The sequence below is a fragment of the Elgaria multicarinata genome, chromosome 7 (genome assembly GCF_023053635.1).
Source record: "Elgaria multicarinata webbii isolate HBS135686 ecotype San Diego chromosome 7, rElgMul1.1.pri, whole genome shotgun sequence".
NCBI lineage: Eukaryota > Metazoa > Chordata > Lepidosauria > Squamata > Anguidae > Elgaria > Elgaria multicarinata.
The window spans coordinates 81,386,318-81,404,743 of NC_086177.1; the positions used below are offsets into that span (position 1 = coordinate 81,386,318).

General features: G+C 41.9%; 2 protein-coding genes across 5 annotated transcripts in view; one reads left to right on the top strand and one right to left on the bottom strand.

The window, feature by feature from the left end:
• Positions 1 to 9,006, top strand: part of CPNE3 (copine 3) — a 30,289-nt gene extending 21,283 nt beyond the window's left edge. For all 4 annotated transcript variants that reach the window (XM_063130912.1, XM_063130913.1, XM_063130911.1 and 1 more), the window contains exons 13-16: positions 112 to 163; positions 919 to 1,052; positions 2,579 to 2,815; positions 4,983 to 9,006. In XM_063130912.1, the coding sequence (XP_062986982.1) occupies positions 112 to 163; positions 919 to 1,052; positions 2,579 to 2,815; positions 4,983 to 5,105 (546 nt within the window). In that variant the 3' untranslated portion in view covers positions 5,106 to 9,006. The remainder of the gene's footprint in view (positions 1 to 111; positions 164 to 918; positions 1,053 to 2,578; positions 2,816 to 4,982) is intronic.
• An 8,806-nt stretch (positions 9,007 to 17,812) lies between these two features.
• CNGB3 (cyclic nucleotide gated channel subunit beta 3) overlaps positions 17,813 to 18,426 on the bottom strand; it is an 82,418-nt gene continuing 81,804 nt past the window's right edge. The window contains exon 18 of the mRNA XM_063131312.1: positions 17,813 to 18,169. Coding sequence (XP_062987382.1) covers positions 17,813 to 18,169 — 357 coding nt within the window. The remainder of the gene's footprint in view (positions 18,170 to 18,426) is intronic.

The window sequence follows — 18,426 nt, forward strand, 5'->3', positions numbered from 1 at the left end:
ATAATTTATCCTGAAAGACAGTTCAAAAATCTTTTAAACAAAGAAAATGAAAGCTGCCTGATTAGAGATGGACCTGTTTAAAAAATCGGAATGTCTTCCATGTATTCACAGGTGTCACATGAGTTCCCAATAAACTTTAACCCGTCAAACCCATTTTGCAGTGGTAAGTTGTGACATTGACATTTCTAGGTTTACCAAAGTAAAACCTAATAATTTGATAGGTTTTAAACCAGTGCCATTAAGATTGGGTAATTGGAAGAAATGCTAGTAGATGTCAGCTGGAGAGAGAAATCTTTCTGATCAAAACTGCCTGGCTCTTATTAACCCAAAAAAGTTGGAGATAGGGAAGAAAATTATTTGCAAAGAGGCTCACAAATGTAGCCATACAATAAATTACCACAAATAAGACATTTTTAAGGCAGTTGGGTAAGTTATGATTTCTTCACATAATTTATTCTGTGAAGTCATCATTTGTGGTCCCATTGAAATTTCACAGTGGGGAGAGGTAATTGAAATGAGATCTACGTTACTAGCCACTCCAGGCATTTTATATATTAATAAAATTCTCTCTATTCTGCTGTGTTTCAAGACATTATTGCCAACATGGAAGGAACCACTTCTAAGGAAGTTGAATGTTCATTCTCAAAGACCCCATAGTCTTAATTATTTAATTGCACATCACCAACAAGATTTTCTTTTCAGATTCTTGGGAAGTTGGTTTTCTCTGCTCTTTGGCTAGCTAGTTCTGTTACCCTTATAGTCTTGAAGTAAGCAGCTGTGTGCTCCTTGGAGGTCTGACAAATTTTCCTCCATAAGTGCAACTTAGTTTAAATATAAATGTTTATTGAAACTTCAGATTAGTTTCATAAAGTTCTGCAAAGTATAGCCAAATGAGGAATGTTCATTTATTTCTCCCAGGAATCCAAGGTGTTGTAGATGCATACCGCGTCTGCCTCCCTCAAGTAAAATTGTATGGGCCCACCTACTTTTCTCCAATAATAAACCATGTGGCTAAATTTGCTGCAGCAGCTACACAGCAAAGAACAGCCTCAGTAAGTACTTTATTACTATTACATGGTTATGGGCTGTCTTAGTTTCTTTAAATGGGAAGTGGAAAGGAATGAGTAAGGGACAGAACTGCCAAGTTTATCAACAGTGCTTGGTCCCACTGAACTGATTGAAGGGTGGATTTCTAGGTTAAGTTCTGTTTAACAGAAATTTCCACAAATCTTTCTAGTAGGAGTTTAAAGAGCTTGAGAGCCTCTATGGTCTAGCGGCTGGAGACTGAGAGAATCTTATTTGGAATCAGTGGGGGCGGAAGTGCCCCATTGGATTCTACCCCATGACTTGTGTACAGCTGTGCTTGCAACTGTAAATGTCTCGGCTAGCAATTTGTCTGTGCTGGTTTGGCTGGTCAGTAAAGTTATCCTATTTACAAGTCACAATCAGGAAATTGGTATGATTCCAGCTGTCCACACATTTCATGTCTTCCTTCTAGAAATGCTACAAACTACTTATTTGCAAGAATGTTAGTCAGGCTGAGCAGAAGTATATGAACGATGATTTCTTGTAAGGTTTTGAAAAGTGTTTTTTTCACTTGCAGTTCATGAACATAGTGCACCAGGCTCTCTTTCTTGTAGATCACAAACTGAAGTGGCCTTGTTAAAAAGGATGTTTTAGATCTTGGATACCTTGTTTAAAGGAGCTCATTCAAAAGTGTCCCTCATTTTGAATATATAAGCACTTGTCCATGAAGTCACAATATCAATCTTGAATGAGCATGCTGGGACTTCAGGACTTTCTGCGAAGGGTTAGGGGTGTGTGTATGTGGGAGGATACACATGTGTGCAATGACACCTGTGCGCATACTTGCATGAATTGATCCCAAGTGAACATGTTTTTGCCCAAGTGGAAGACAAAGAGCCCACAAAAGGAGGTCAGTGGGGGTTACCCTTTCAGCTGTGCTGGGCTTTGGAGCTGCTCTGACAATATCCGAAGCTGAGTGACAGAAACAAACCTCTGTCCCCCTCGGTTCAGATCGGGGAGGGGAGGGCCAGTGTTGTCCCTAGCCCAGAGCCTGTCCTCTCTCCCATCCCAGGGCTGTGCATTACGGACTCTTGGGTTTTGTTTTGTTTTTGCTTTGGCTAAAGAGCTCGGAAGCTACTAAAATGTGATACTGCTTACTCCCACATTATTAAGTCAGGATGGTGCTAAGTACAAACCCGAGTTTAAAGGCCATTCAAAATTTTTAGACCGTTACAGAAAAGACCTGGTGAAACGTTTCATGCTTTTTAGCTGTCTTATTAGGACAGTTTCTATTTTAAGCATTTTTGGGGAGCAAAGAATGCTGTTCTGGAAGTTTTATAGGCCTCGAGAGTTGATCTGGCTTTGTCTAAGGATTGTTTTCCTGGTGAAGGCTTGAAACTCAAAACAAGTTGAATAAAGCTGCCTTTGCACCATTTTAGCCCTTTCCCTTTTTGTTACTGTGTCTATCTATTAGTGCCACCTCCTAGCATATTATTTTGGGGATATATTTCTCCTTTTCATTGTTTTAACAAAGTGTGCATTTGTTCAACAGCAGTACTTTGTGCTCCTGATAATCACTGATGGCGTAATAACAGACATGGATGAGACCAGATCTGCCATAGTTAATGCATCCAAGCTTCCAATGTCCATTATCATTGTTGGCGTTGGAGGAGCTGATTTCGGTGCCATGGAGTTCCTTGACAGTGACAGCGGAGCTCTGCGATCTCTCTCGGGAGAGTCTGCTATTAGAGACATTGTCCAGTTTGTGCCTTTTAGACAGTTCCAAAATGTAAGTACTGTTTCGAGTGACACACTTTATGCTGGTCAGAAAGTATAGTAGAGTGATTCAGCCACCACCTTTCCCCCCCATTTGGGCTAATTAAAATATCAGTTCTGATACAGGGGCTTTGACACGCTTGATCTGCAAAAACATACAGCTTTTTGCCATACTGATCTTCAAGCAGATCTATGGAAATCCTCCAGAAAAACATACATGCATCATCTTATATGAAATATTGTGCACATATGCTAGGATATAATGAGGCACAGGGAAGTAGTGTTTTTAAAGGCAGCTCTGGTAAAAATGAATACTGTTTATAAATCAGTACAGTGAATGCTCTACTTGGGTATCTTGGTCTCAGTCATTTGAGAGAAGATAAGGAAGAGGAGTGAGCAGCAGGAGGAACAATGTGAAGGAACTGTCACTGGCCATTTCTACTGGAGGTGGATCACATGGAAAATGAACCTGGAGGGTCCTATGCGATGCCCTATGGTAATAAGCTGCTGATCTGATTCAAATGTTCAAGAGAAACTTGAGCAGTGCTGCCTGTATGGAAGCCAGAATGTTGCAGGGACTGACTTGTTCATCAACAGTTCAGCACAGCAGTAGACATCTGATGGGGTAATGGGTTGGGGATCAGGAATGGGTTGTTATGTAAATGCACCTATTGTTCCTCCTATCACTGTAATAATCTTTTTTTAAAAAAAATACTAGAGTGGGACATGGGGGTGGGAATGACTGATTTTGGTCTCATTAAGGAACTGTTAGGCAAAATGATACTACTAATAAAAGAGGGTTGAGAATCAGCCCTCTTTTAGGAATTGGCTAGTGTATTCTGTGGAAACAAAGCCCTATGAGGAGAGACTGAAAGAACTGGGCATGTTTAGCCTGGAGAAGAGAAGATTGAGGGGAGCCATGATAGCACTTGAAATACTTAAAAGGTTGTCACACAGAGGAGGGCCAGGATCTTTTCTCAATCCTCCCAGAGTGCAGGACACAGAATAACGGGCTCAAGTTACAGGAAGCCAGATTCCAGCTGGACATCAGGAAAAACTTCCTGACTGTTAGAGCAGTACGATAATGGAACCAGTTACCTAGGGAGGTGGTGGGCTCTCCTACATTAAAGGCATTCAAGAGGCAGCTGGACAACCATTTGTCAGGGATGCTTTAAGGTGGATTCCTGCATTGAGCAGGGGGTTGGACTCGATGGCCTTGTAGGCCCTTTCCAACTCTACTATTTTATGATTCTATGATTAAGTTGTAGATGGAAAACACTATTGTGTCTTGGAATGGTGTTGTTCTTTTTAAAATCTAACAACCTTGTCCAATTGCAGTCAAATGATATGGAAGGTAAAACTTATCAGACTTCTCAGAGTAAAATAAGGAAAATACATTTCCTCTTTCTACTAGATCTCATAGTCTGTTGTGTAAATACCATCGAATTTATAGTAATTTTATTTGTCGAAGTGGAAAGTAAAATTTACTTGGCTTTCTAGAGAGTCCTTTTCAAGACCTGTTTGCGTTTTGAATCTCGTAATGGGTTTCTTCACATTTTATGCTCCATTTCCACTTCCTTCTGAAAAGCTGAAATTAGGGCATCAGCGTTCTTTACTTTCCATTATTTGCTTACGCATACTGCTATAGGGCAAGGAAGAAAACCAATATTTGTCCCTTATATTCTAGTTTCATGCCAGTGTGGGTTGTACTTTAACTTGCTAGTTAATAGTTTGCCTTATCACTCTATACATAACTTGGTTCACTTAGTAGAAAAAATGCAGCCTGCTTATAGTCTCACATAGTTGGGTCCTGAAATACCTAAGTGCTGTCCTTGGAGGAGAAGGTATCAGATGCTTCAGGGGACGGTTGAGGCTATAGACCCTGGAGGAAATCACACCAATTAATTTTTATTCCTAGTTACAGCACTACATAGGAGTATTTTTATGGGCATTACGTAAAGGTTATTCTCTCTGGGTGTTATTCTCCCAAGGGATCTGCCAAAGACCTGATAAACTATCCTTTACCACAGCGATCCCACCAGCTTTTAAGTGAGTAGGAAGAGCCAGTCAATTCATAGTATGCCACCTCATACCGATAATCCAAGATGATCTTCCCGAAACAGCAGGAAGTTGATCATCTGCTTTCTTTGTTTGACTTCTGACTCTCTTCTTTGTATCAGGCTCCCAAAGAAGCTCTTGCTCAAAGTGTCCTGGCAGAAGTGCCGCAGCAAGTGGTGAACTACTTCAGCACCTTCAAGCTCCAGCCTCCAAGCAAGCCTGCAGCAAAGCAAGAGGAGAGCTGAGCAGCAGAAGCAACCATCAGTGCCCGAGGTGGGGAATCCCTGTACACCGACCTCTGCAGTGCCAACAGATCGTGGTGGACAAGAGGGCCTTTTTAATACATTGCATAAAACATATGAACTATTAAGATAGCCTTGCTCATTTTTGTTCTGTATTGCCAAAGAAGCCATTTTGTTTAACAATCTGTTGTAGATGAGATTGGAGGGTGGGGGGACACCAGTTTAGGCATACAAAAGTCACAAACTACACACATCCCCAGGAAGGGCAGAACAGTTACCTTTTTTGCCATAACATGTGCAAACAGCAAATTTTTCTAGTAGTGCTTAAGAAAACACAGCACAAAACTTTGGTGTGTCTTTGAAACTGTTGTGCTGCAGCCATCTTGACTTGTTATTTTAAGAAAATCTTGGCTGCTCCAGACTCGCATAAGCTTAGTATACAATATTCAAGTGTTTCGTAGAGAAACATCAAGACCAGGATAGTTTGGAAAGGTTTTAAAAGCAACTATCTTCATTTTGCCCCAGTGACTTGTATATTGTTTTTCTGGGCCATTTCTGAACATTTGTAACTTTATAAAGCATTAAGTAATTGAAAACTGAGTATTATGTGGACTCTGGAACTGAACTGTATTAAGACTTTCAGGTGCAAATTGTGTTGTTATTTTAAACCAGGGTAAGTGTCTTACATTAATGTAACATTGCCAACAATTTAGTTACTCTCTGCTCCACATAGAGGATATAAATAAGATCCAGATTTTTCAGTATATATAATGTTAAAAACCCAGTTGACTTTTGAGAAATATAATTATTGTAAAGTGATAGCATCTATTATGAATTAGGAAACCCAGTCTGTACTTTTTATCTGTTTTAAGCTTTATAGAGGGGGAAATCTATATGCTACTGAATCTGTATATTTTTTACACTTCAAGAAGGCATCATCTTGTCTTGGTTTAGCTAGTTGCAGGATGCCTCTCTCATCTTTGTTCAGTAGTGCAAAATTAAGTTTCCCCATTGCTGAACAGCAGGTGGCCCAGAGTGGCTAGATATATTTTTTCCTTCTGCACAAGATCTAATTTTTAGGTGGTGGTTCTTCTTTAGTGCTTTACTGCTATTTCTTTATTGACTGCTAGGGAATTAGTGCTTGAGTTTCACCTGCATTCAACATTTCCTCATCCCAAAATGCACATTGATTAGTAGCCCAAGAGGCTGTTTTTGAAAACAGTTTCTTGTGTTAAGTTTGATAAAAGTATTGCAGTAAGCCAGAACTGTGCATAATATTTCTGTTAGTTTTGTATATGCTGTAAGTGAAATTGATTGGGCTGAGCTGTCTGAAAATAGTTTTGAAATACATAGTAAGATAAATTGTGTAAGCCAATTGTGTGGCAAAAACACAAAATCAATGTTAACAGTGCAGAGCCTAGAACCTAGCATGCTTAGACCGAGATCGCCTGCTTTCAATCTTTGTGCTTTGCTTCATGATCATGTTAACTCAACATATCTATAACTTATAATAGGTGTCTGTTAGGTTGATGTTTTTAATGGTGTCCAATAAATGCCATATCTAATTTGTGGATAAGTCAAAATAGTAATTCATTTAGAAATATCTATTGTTGCTCTAACTGAAGATGTTTTTCCCATAAAGGATATTCTACATTGAAGCATATCTTCAATGGGTCTCTTGTAGAAGCCTATTGAGAACTTTTAGTTTTTGTTATGTAAACTTTGCAAACATTTGGGTAACTGTTTTTATTTTGGTTAGGGTTTCTCAGTCGATAGCAAAGCTAAACAGAGTCTCTGAAATGTGGAAATACATTGTGCAGTCAGATATTATTATTTACTGGATTATAATTGCCCTGCTTCAAAATTAACCATGCCTGGAGTTTGAGGATATCAGGGTTAGAATACAACCTGGTTTGCATGTAATGACAGCCCATGGGCTAAACAACCCATGAGCTGTTTTGCATGAGTGAGAGAGAGAGAGCAGGCCACCTTCCTCTTCTGCTTTTACACAGCAATTCACAATCAGCTCCTTTGTAGGTTGCTGAGCGTGTTATGCAAACCTGGACCACTGGGTTGCTTAGGGGTTCAACCCAATAGTTAACCTATGGTTTGTTGTTGGGTTAACTGCTGGGTTGTTTAGGCCTGATACAACCCAGCAGTTCAGGTTCACACATCATGTTCAGCAACCTACAAAGCCAATTTTGGGTTGCTGAGCACAAGCAGAAATTGCAGCGCACCTGCTTTCTTCTGTTCATTCCCAACAGCCAGTGGAGTTGTTTAACCCATGGGCTGTCATATCATGCAATCTGGTCCATTTTCTTTGTGAATCTAGCAGTCCTGCAAATGCCCTCATCATTGCAACGAAACCCTGCAGTAAAGTCTGAAATTCTCCATCTGTGATTTTGTTAATGCATCATATGTTTGTTTTCAAACTTGGAGCAAGAAAAAGAAAACAGCATCTTACTCAGGTGCCCACTTCCACATTCCTTTCTGTCCATTAAATGTCTAATCTGTGCCTTTTTCATCTTAAAACAGGCTGTTCTATAGCTATAGTGTACCCTGAATCATGCAGAGTTTATAATTGACTGTTACATCTACTGCAGTGTTCCTCCTTTTCACATCTCTTAGTAAAATAATATATCAATAGCAAAACGCTTGAGATATTAATAGAATATTTACTTAATGGCAAAGTTTTATTTTATGTCTCTTCTTCCTATGCTTCTTCAGGATGGATTTCCTGACAACACATTAGCACCATCTTGTGGTAGAATTTAATTATTGTCATTTCTATAGCCAAAGCAAAATCTACGTCTATTTTCAAAGCAAAGAAAATTGTCTTGTATTATAGTCTTTGTGTGTACTGCACCAGACCTTTGGGTTTCCTTTCCTCTGAAGTCAGTAATTCTAGCTGCCACTTGCTTTTTCTTTTCTCCTAAACCACCTCGTTCATATGGACATGTAACTTGCATGTGTAGCAACTAATGCAAGCCTGAGGGGGAGGGGGTCCTTAACCAGAGATATGGTGTGCACATAGCGAATTTGTACATTATGCTCTTACAAATACCTACTTCTAGTTATTTGGTGAAATTAGCTCAAACACTCCTGCAAAGTCCCAAAAGTTAAGACTCAAGATGGATCAAAACAAAGGGAACAATAGTTTGGTTCCAGAGAATGAATAGAAAGTTCAAGGAAGTTCTTTGCCTCTAGATCAATTTACATTTGGCTGGCTGTTCGGTGTCATAGTAGTGCAATATTCAAAACAAAAGGTGTCATTAAGGGTGCCGAGGTAGTGCTTGTCCTTGTTGACTGACCCACAAGTTGGGGAATGCTTCAAGATTTGTCCCATTTTCCTGCCTGGGCTTTTGACTGGCCAATCCCAAGGTACCTTGTGGGTTAGTTAGACATGTGGTGGCATGGCAATCCAGTAGGGATTTGCATGTTTCCATGGTTACAGGGAGCAACTCTCTTTCATCAGAGGGAAGCAGCTATGTTATGTTACTCCTACACCTTTGTGGCAGTTCCTTGGCAGTTTTTCAGTCTGCGTCCTGGAACAAAATTGAATTCTTCAACCAAGGTGTTAATGCCAATTAAATCGGTAGCAAACAGTACAAGTGTCAGAGAGCAAGCATGTCTGAAATTCCTCTGTGACAAAGAGTAGGCAGCCTGGTGCTCTCCAGATGCTTTTGATTAGAGCTCCCAACTGCCCCAGCCAGCATAGCCAACGCTCAAGCGTTGTGGGGGTTCTAGTCTAACATATCTGAAGGGCACCAGGGCACCTACCCCTGCACTATACTATTGCTTGTATCATACTGTTCCTTGTATTTGATGATGATGTTGACTTCAGATGTGATATGATCCTGGTGCCATATTCCACAATATATTAAAGTCATCTTATGTTCCAACAGTTCTGTTTTTTGCCCTCTTTTTCAACAGTAAATATAGATTTGCTGATTTGTTGTGGCTTTCTAGCCAAATAGGAGAAATGCTTTTGGGGTGTGTGTGTGTGTGTGTGTGTGTGTGTGTGTGTGTGTGTGTGAGAGAGAGAGAGAGAGAGAGAGAGAGAGAGAGAGAGAGAGAGAGAGAGAGAGAGAGAGAGAGATTAGCTTGGACCCTCATTTTTCTTCCAAGTATAGAGCAGTGTTCATGTGGGGAATGTTGTTGCTTTCATGCCCTGCTTGTGGGATTCCCATTGGGGCAACTGATTTGCCACTGTGGGAGCAGAATGCTGGACTAAATAGGCCTTTGGTCTGACTGATCCAGCACAGCTTTTAAGTACATTCATCGAGTGGGGGCTTAACCTCCTTCTGTTCACCCTGCAGTACCTTGTGTCCCTTCTGAAAATCGGCTCCTGAATGTAGGAGGATCCTTCAAATGGTGTGGGATATGGTGCCGGGGGGGGGGGGGGGGGGAATTGGCAAGCATCACACTCAAGTGAATGGAGGAGAAAGTCAGGATCAAAGCCATGGAGTTTTTATATGAGAGCCATTATTTTGGTGAACAAAGGGAAAATTGGTAGTGGTATGGAAACAGGAAGGAAATGAGAAGTCAAGCAGCTAACTGTGGACATGTCTACACCATGCCTATATCCAGGAGTCATCCCTAGGTCATCCCTGTGCATCCAAATGATGCACAGGGAATCCCGGGGATGACCAGGGACTTTCCCCTGGATATCTGGGACCGTGTATTTCCTGATATTTCCATGGTCTCGGGACTATCTTGAGGAGCACGGGCGGTGTGGCCATCACTCCCAGGTCATCCCTTCTGCCCCATGAGTAGCCGGGTTCTGGAAATGGGCACAGAACTGTGTGGGGGCAGTCCATGCCTATCAGGTGGGGAGCAGTTGCAAGTTCCACGGGAAAAAAGGGGTGGCCACAACATCCCTCACTTCCGGGATGCCGCACTGCCATTTGGACGTGGGGAGAGGAACCCAGAAGCAGGTAAGTCAGCGATCCTCCCCCCCTCTACACCCTTAGGTGTAGCCATGCCCTTTGACGTTTAGCAACAGCATTTTGCTATGACCATCTTGTACTCTGTAGATCAATAGCTTTCAAACGTTGCCTCGTTCTAAAGACTTCTAAATTATCTCCCTCGTATGAAAACTTGGTGCTGTGTGGTCTGGCAGTAAACTGGCAGCTTAGTAATCTACTTTTGTCTCCAACAAAGATTTTTTTAAACTATTCTGGGCTCGTTAGATAATTGAGTGCTTCCCAGATTGCACAGAATGAAAGAATGGTGACTGAAGTAGAAGCCATATATGAGGGTGGGGGTGGCGGGAATAGGTGGACAGCTTTTGCTTAAAATAAACTTTTAAGACTTAAGTTATCTTAGCTGAAAGTATTTTACACTAGCTGTAGTTTTGAAACCTATTTCAAGGGCAACTCCATGTAGATTGCATTGATCTAGTTCTAAGGTAATCACCCTTTTCGCCTTTCAGGTGCAAATTGAGGGTCCCAGGCAGCTGTGTGACTCTGTGTAGATACAAAGGTATAACTTATTAATATTCTCGATTATTATTATTCTTTCATCTCTAAACAGCCCAATAGATGAGGCTTTCTGGCCAGTTCACAACAATTCATACATGGGGGGGGGAATCAAACTACATTATAAACATAATGCAATATTAAATAATACAATATTGTAATAAAACGTAGTCTAAAAATATTTAATGTACAAAATTTAAAACCATTTAAATCACAAAACAATTTGAGTATGTTTCAAAATGCATGGCTATGGTTTCAGGCTCAGCCAAAACAGCCCTTCGCTTCACAGCCTTGTTCCCAAACGGCAAAAAGCCTTTTCTTTTTCAGCTTCTGGTGCTCAATGTGAAGAAAGTATTTACAGCACAGGTGTGTAGCCAAATGCTCCCACCTTCATATTCATTCAGACTCTTCCCGCTCCACAAGTACATGGCATTCAGGTAGCAGCCATGGAGCAACAGAACAAGTACTTGGCAGTACTGATCTGTTGCTATGACACATATATTTTGTTCTCATTCGGCTTGCTTGCGCCTATGAAAATGCTGTTGTTTTTAAATGGTGCCCCCCACTGATGGCAGTGGAGAAAACACTGAACACACACATAAGCTTTGAAGGGAGGTGCTTTCAGGAAGCATTTTGGACCTCCAAATCCCTCTTCTTGTACAGTGTTTGCCTATAAGGGGTGAATAAGACAAGGGTCAGGCCGACCCTGGGTTAAAATGCTAAGCACAAGAATTGAGTCATTGTATTCTTCCAGAGCCAGCTTTCCTCTTGGGATATCATACTCATCAAATGTTGAATTGACCTTTAAAACCCATTTGCTCATTGTTGATTGAATGTAATTTTAGTTAAGATGTCTTTTATTTTTAACTATTTGTGTATTTTCACATTATATGTCTGTTTAATTTGAACTTACCTTACAAGCAAGTTTTATTATATATAAATTTGGCTTTTAATGTTTGTCCTGATGTGATGATTGCCCTCTTCCGAAGATTAGAGAAGTTGTTTTCCATCTAAACTGATATTATGAACGTGGGCTATGACTTGTATAGTTGAAAACAGATATATACTGTCTGAAGGGCTGCTGAGTCGCTTCACTGTGACGACGCCCTCCTCCTCCAAAAAGGATGTCACACCTCAATGGAGTGTTACAATCCATTATTTGGGGAGCAAGTCCAAATCCACACTTCCAAAGGGTTGCAGAGCTTGCTGAGAAGGTTCAAACAGTGGTAGGAAAACCGCTAAATTGTAATTATTACTAGTTTGTAGAGGTGGAGCAGTGTAGTGGCTATGACCCAAGAAGAGCTAGGGACTTCCTGAGTTCTGTGCAAGCTGACATACACGCAGGACTTTGTCGAAAGTGCCAAAAGATTTAAGTACCGTTTCCTGTCCACCCTTGTGCAGTAGGGCTGGGAAGCCGGGGCAGTACCGCCATATAGCAAGTCAGATCATTGAACTACTTAGCTCAGTACTGTCTATTGGTAACAGTGCTCCAGGATTTCAGGCACGGGTCTTTCCCAACCTTGGAGATGCCAGGGATTGAACCTGAGACCTGCGTGCAAAGCAGGTGTTCTACCACTGAGCTAAAGTCCTTCCCTCAAAAGTAACTTTCCCACTCAGTTTCTAGTTTTATTTATAGAGGTGATGTAGCACAGTGGCTAAGAGTACGAATGAGGAAGTCTCTGGTTCGGAATCTTGCCTTTGCTGTGAATTCACTTGGCCATGAACAACTCATTATCTCAGCTCTTTGGTACTGGCAGTATTGGAGTAAAAATGATTACAGGGTTGTTGTAAGGATTCTTTAATCAATGTTTGAGTTCTAAAAGCTCTTCATAAATGTGGAGCATTGCTTTCAACCTACCATTTGCCTAACATTTCAGGGTAGGTAATATCTGGGAATAATACAAACACTTAAATATCAGGTTTAATGGCAAAGAAGGTCCTTGTTTTGGCCTTTAACTGCTTGTCCAAATAATACTATGCATTGCCTCTTGAAGATATTAGTGCTTGTTCACCTGCAGACTCTGGGTGTACCTTGATTGGGCCAGGCGATAGTGAGAAGCAGGTGAGCATTCCCTTCTGATCATTGCATTGTAATTTGTCAGATGTACCCATCATGCGGTGAGTATTTTAGTGTCAGGCATGCCTTCACAATTCCCTTTTATTTTGTAGGTCATGTCAAAGCCCCTAAAACTTTAGAACATAATGTCTGTGGCTTCCCTCACCCTCTATTTTATCTTTCAGTTTGCCTGTGCTTGAACGCTGTGGACCACCAGAGCAAGCCACCTGTTTGCAGAGCCTTCAGTATGGATGTGTGCATTGGGCACTATTTTTCTTAGTAGAAAGACAGGATACAAATCAAATATGTCACTCTGTTGGCAGCAGCATGGCCTGCTAGACCTGCAACTTCTGAACATTCATAAAGGACAAGCCTGTGCAGAACAATAGAACGTCGAAATAACAGAGGCATTAAAAAAAAAGTCTAGCACCTTCTCATTAGATATGGTCCATAGCCTACTTCATACGGTTAAAACCTACTTCTGAGTCCATAGCTCATATGCTCTGGCATATGTTTTGCATCCATATGGTCCTAGTTCTGAAATCCCCAGTTACAACATTGGGAAAGACTTGTGTGAGGTGATGGAGAATTGATGCCAGTCCAGATGTACTGATGGCCACTAACTTGGATGGCTTTTAAGGGTGATTAGTCAGTTTAATGGAGGGTAAGGTAATCAATGGCTACTACACATGGTGGCCATATATTGACCCTGTTTGAACGTAACAGCGGTTTTCAGCAGCAATTGTGGGGATGTGTGCTGCATGCGAGCTGCTTCGTTTCCAGCAACAATCTATGAATGCAGTATTAATAGGTTGTTTCCGTGACATCCGAGCCTGGGCACTTGGGGTTGTTCGTAGGTTAAACAAGCCCAAGTTAACCCATGGTTTGTTCACATCCCCACAATTTCTTGATTAATTAACCTACAAATTGCCACTGAAAGCTGCCATTATGTCTGTACAGAGCCAGTACCTCCTGTGCTGGGAGCACGAGTGGGAACGTGCTGTTGTAGTCATGTGCTGCTTGTGGGCTTCCTATGGACCTTTGGTTGGCTGTGGTGGAAACAGAATGCTTGACTAGATAAGCCTTTTGTCTGATCCCACAGGACTCTTCTTACGCCAGAGCAGATAATACTGGGCTACAAGACTTCTGCTTTGATTTATGACGGGCTGATCATAACTGTGGAGTAGCTACCCAGGTTTGTTCGTCTGTCCTAGATCCTGCATGCTATTCCAGTAGGAGACCCAGTTTATGGCTGCTCCTCAACAAACTTTTTAATGCAGACATTTCGTTTCAAGTAGCATCAAGGACAATGTACTAATAGTCTTCTGTATCTCCTGGCCCAATTCAAGAAATTACTCCTGCAGGGCACAGATTGCATCTCGTCAAGAGGGCAGAGCTGCAAGAACCTGATTATATGGGAGAGAAATCAAATGAATTTGTTAATATGCTAATAGCCCTATAGCAACCTTTTCTGAATCTGAGGCCTGCCACAGACATTTTATATTCCGGTGCTCCTGATAAGAATATGAAGTGTCAGGACTAACTGATGTCCTCTTCACGGGATCCTCTCCCTAATCTGATGACATTAGAACAAAAAAGGGGCTCATAAAGCAGCAGATTGTGTTTAAAACAGCTCAGTTAGGTAGGAAGTGACCTTTCTGCCAGCAGTGGTTTATTAGCCGAGAAGAGGAAGAAATGGGACTGTGACTCTGGAGGCTTGCTGCTCTAAATGACACAGTGGAACAGGATGGAAGGCTGCAAAGACGGGACTCTGGTGGGAAAAACCTATTATGAGCTCTCATTCCCGTCCTGTTGCTCTCCAAGGGCTACGAGCACACCACAAAGCAGAGTTTCTTCTGGTATGGGGGGAGGATTTCCACAGCTGTGAAACGGTCAGAGAGCCTTTTTCTCTGCTGCCAAACATACTACACAGAAGCAGGAGAAGCTGGTGGCTGCAATGTCAGTGGGGCAGTGAATCCACTCCGGGTTTCAGACAGAACCCTAAAGGAGGTGTGAAGCACCAGCCTCCACTGCACAGATGTATTTCTGACTGGTTCTGACTGAAGTCCTTTAGAGTTCTGACTGAAAACTGGAGCGGAGTCTTTGACATGGGAGCCAACAGCATCCAGTGCACAGAAGTATTTGTTGTGAAGGTGCTTCCAAATCTAATAACTGGCCATGGGGCAGAGGAAAGGAGATGGTTGACGACAGACCAGATGCAAGCTGTTTAAGCCTGTTTTGCCCTTTGCAGGGGGTAGGAGGGACGGACCTTTTCTCTCTCATGGAGCACTGGCCCACAAGGGGAAATATCTATTGGCCCCACACAAAGGCACCCCTTTTCAGGGCAGCCTCACTCCTGAGCAGGGCTTTGAAGGGACCGACTGAGAGCTGGCATCTGCACTATCAAAGGTGTCTTTCCTCAGGCACGGAACAAACATATGCGTCCCATATGTTAAGACCTCTGAAAGAAAAACAATGCTATATTTCACATTAGAACTTCCATCACATTAGAACTTCCATCCTCAACATATTATTTCTGAAATAAATGGGGAAAGGGTTTACTTTTGGACTATACCACAGAAGGGGAAATTAATTTTAATTTTGAAAAATATTAATTTGCAGTTATCTTTTATTTTTATATTGCATTTATAGACCGTCCTTTTTCCTCCAAGGAACCCAAGGCGGCGTACTCCCAGAATCCGAATCTCCCGACTCCCAGTCCAACACTTTAGAATTACTTTTCTTTTTTTTTACTATTAGGCACCCTATATATAAATAATAAATTCAGTAAATTCTCTCTCCTGCATGTCAGATGGTTCCCTTTTCCCCTCTGCAAGTTTGCCACTGTGAGTATGTCAGTAGCTGCAAAATGTGCAGCCTTTGTTGTCTCAGGAGCTGCAGCTGAACTGTAGAATAGTTACAGAGAATTATTATTATTATTATTATTATTATTATTATTATTATTATTATTATTATTATTATTTGTATCCCGCCTTTTGCCCAATGCTGGGCCTCAAGGCGGCCTTACAAAGTTTAAAATATACATGGGGGGGGGGGGAGGGAAACAAAACCATAAACAATTAAAAAATACACAACAAAATTATAAGACATTAACATAGATGGAGGGCTGGATTATTCTCCAAAGGCCTGCTGGAACAAAAAAGTTTTAGCCTGCTTCCGAAAGCCCATCAAGGAGGGAGCCAGCCTAGCTTCCCCGGGAAGAGAGTTCCAGAGCACCGGAGCAGCCACCGAGAAGGCCCTCTCCCATGTTCCCACCAAGCGTGCCTGTGAAGATGGTGGGACTGAAAGAAGGGCTTCTCCAGAAGATCTCAAAGCACAGACAGGCTCATAAGGGAGAATACATTCTTTCAAATAACCTGGACCCAAACCATATAGAGCTTTATAGGTCATAACCAGCACTTTGAATTGTGCCCAGAAACAGACTGGAAGCCAGTGGAGCTGTTTTAACAGGGGAGTTGTCTGCTCCCTGTAACCAGCCCCGGTCAACAATCTGGCTGCAGCTCTTTGAACCAGCTGGAGTTTCCGAACACTCTTCAATGGCAGCCCCACGTAGAGCGCGTTACAGTAATCCAATCGGGATGTAACTAAGGCATGTGTCACCGTGGCCAGGTCCGACATCTCTAGGAACGGGCGCAGCTGGTGCACTAGCTTTAACTGTGCAAATGAACTCCTGGCCACCGCCGATATATAATATACCAATCCATTGTGAAAATGCCTTCCTTTCAAGTAATGACAGCCATCCAGCAATGGGGGTGGCAAACACCTTGTTTGGGGAGGAGCTTGTGCCCCTGGCCTGCAATCTTACACACACTTATACGGGACTTTATGCCCCACCGAACAAAGGAGGTCTTTCTTCCAAGTAAACTGACACAGGAGTGGGCTGTTAGCTGGTTAGTAGCATTAATACAACAATATTAAAAATGTGGATTTAAATATGTATGTTTCTTCAGCCCCATAAAATTAAAACCATAATAAAACAACCAACAGTCTAAAAACACAAATACAAAATACAGTATAAAAAGCACAACCAGGATAAAACCACGCAGCAGAAATTGATATAAGATTAAAATACAGAATTAGAACAGTAAAATTAAAATTTAATTTAAAATGAAGTGTTAAAATACTGAGAGAATAAAAAGGTCTTCAGCTGGCGACGAAAGGAGTGCAGTGTAGGCGCCAGGCGAACGTCTCTGGGGAGCTCATTCCACAGCCAGAGTGCCACAGCGGAGAAAGCCCTCCTCCTAGTAGCCACCTGCTTCACTTCCTTTGGCAGGAGCTCACGGAGAAGGGCAAAAAATAGTTCCAAAAATGCATAACATTATAAATGAAGCAAACCATACAGGCACAGCTCAACCCACTGTGGCTCTCAGCATTTCCTTTTAGCGTTGAGTGATGGTGTGGACATGGGTGGTGTCATAAGGACTGTATTAACCGTCTGGTGTCAGAAGGTTAATACAATGGCTGATAATTACAACTGACTAGCATTGCTGGCTGGGGATGCTGGTAGTCAGAATCCAACACATCTGGAAAGCACCAGTTTGGTTGGGGACAACTACAAAAGATCTTGGCTCCACAAAGAATTATTTCTATGGACTCCAAGTGCTTCCAGTTAAGACTATTATAGCACTCTCACCCTGACTCATTCACTGAATTATCTGGGGTGTTAGGGTGGGAAGCTAGATTAGGAGTGATCAGAGGTAGATCTCCAGATGTTTAAGATTTCATCTCCCAGAAGCCCCTGCCACCATGGCCAATGGTCAAGAATAATAGGAGCTGAACATCTGGAGATCTACCTTCTGCCCATCCCTGGTCAGATAACATTGCCTTCCAGTCCTAGCCCACTCCTGTTTTCCCACCACTTCTGTCCTTTTCCTTATCACAGTAAACCAATTAATGGAAGAGAGCCCTCTGCGTGGAAGCACGCTGCGGACAGTTGTGCTCAAGACACTCCTTTCAGACCTTATGATGAATGCATTTAGATTTGGGTGGAACACTGCTGCGATGCCAAGCCCCTTCTGCATGCGTCCATTGAGCATGCAAAGGTTGTCTGAAAAGGGCCACATTTTTAAAGAAGACTTCTCCAATTCCTAGAACGCCGATTTGGGCCCCGGATTTGCCCAGTCCTGGACATAATGTGCAACAGGATCCACCAGTTATGTTTGTTTCTTCTCTCTGACTTCAACAGTAAGAATTTCTCCTTCTCCAGGTATGTCGGAAGGAGTCATAGTAATGATAAGGGATTGGTCAGTGAGTCCTCTGAGTAAAGTTGATTTAGCAGGAGGAGGAGGAGATGGTGGTAGTGGTGGTGGGCTGTTGGCAACTGTCTCTTCTTTAGGGGCAAGTGGCTCAACTTCTGCTTGTGGTGCTTGGGCTTCGGCAGCTTGAGCTGGGCATTTTTCTGTAGGTTTGATTTCAACCTTTGCTTTTCCCTTTGCTTTTTTTGCTTTTTCTGCCTTTTCTCTTTCTTCTTTTTCTTTCCTTGCTTGTTCTTCCTTGGCTTGCCTTTCTTGCTCTTCTCTTTCTTTTTCCTCCTGAAACAAAAACAGTTAAATATTAACTTCTCTTTTTTTCTTTTCCTGCCTTTTCTCGTTCTTCCTTTTCTTTCCTTTCTTGTTCTTCCTTTTCTTTTTCCTCCTGAAATAAAAACAATTAAATATGATTCAATATGGATGCTGGGTGAAAAATCAAGACTGCACAGCTTGCTCTGTCCATAACAGAATGATGAGTGCAATTCACCAAGCACAGCTAATCAGCAACTTATATTCAT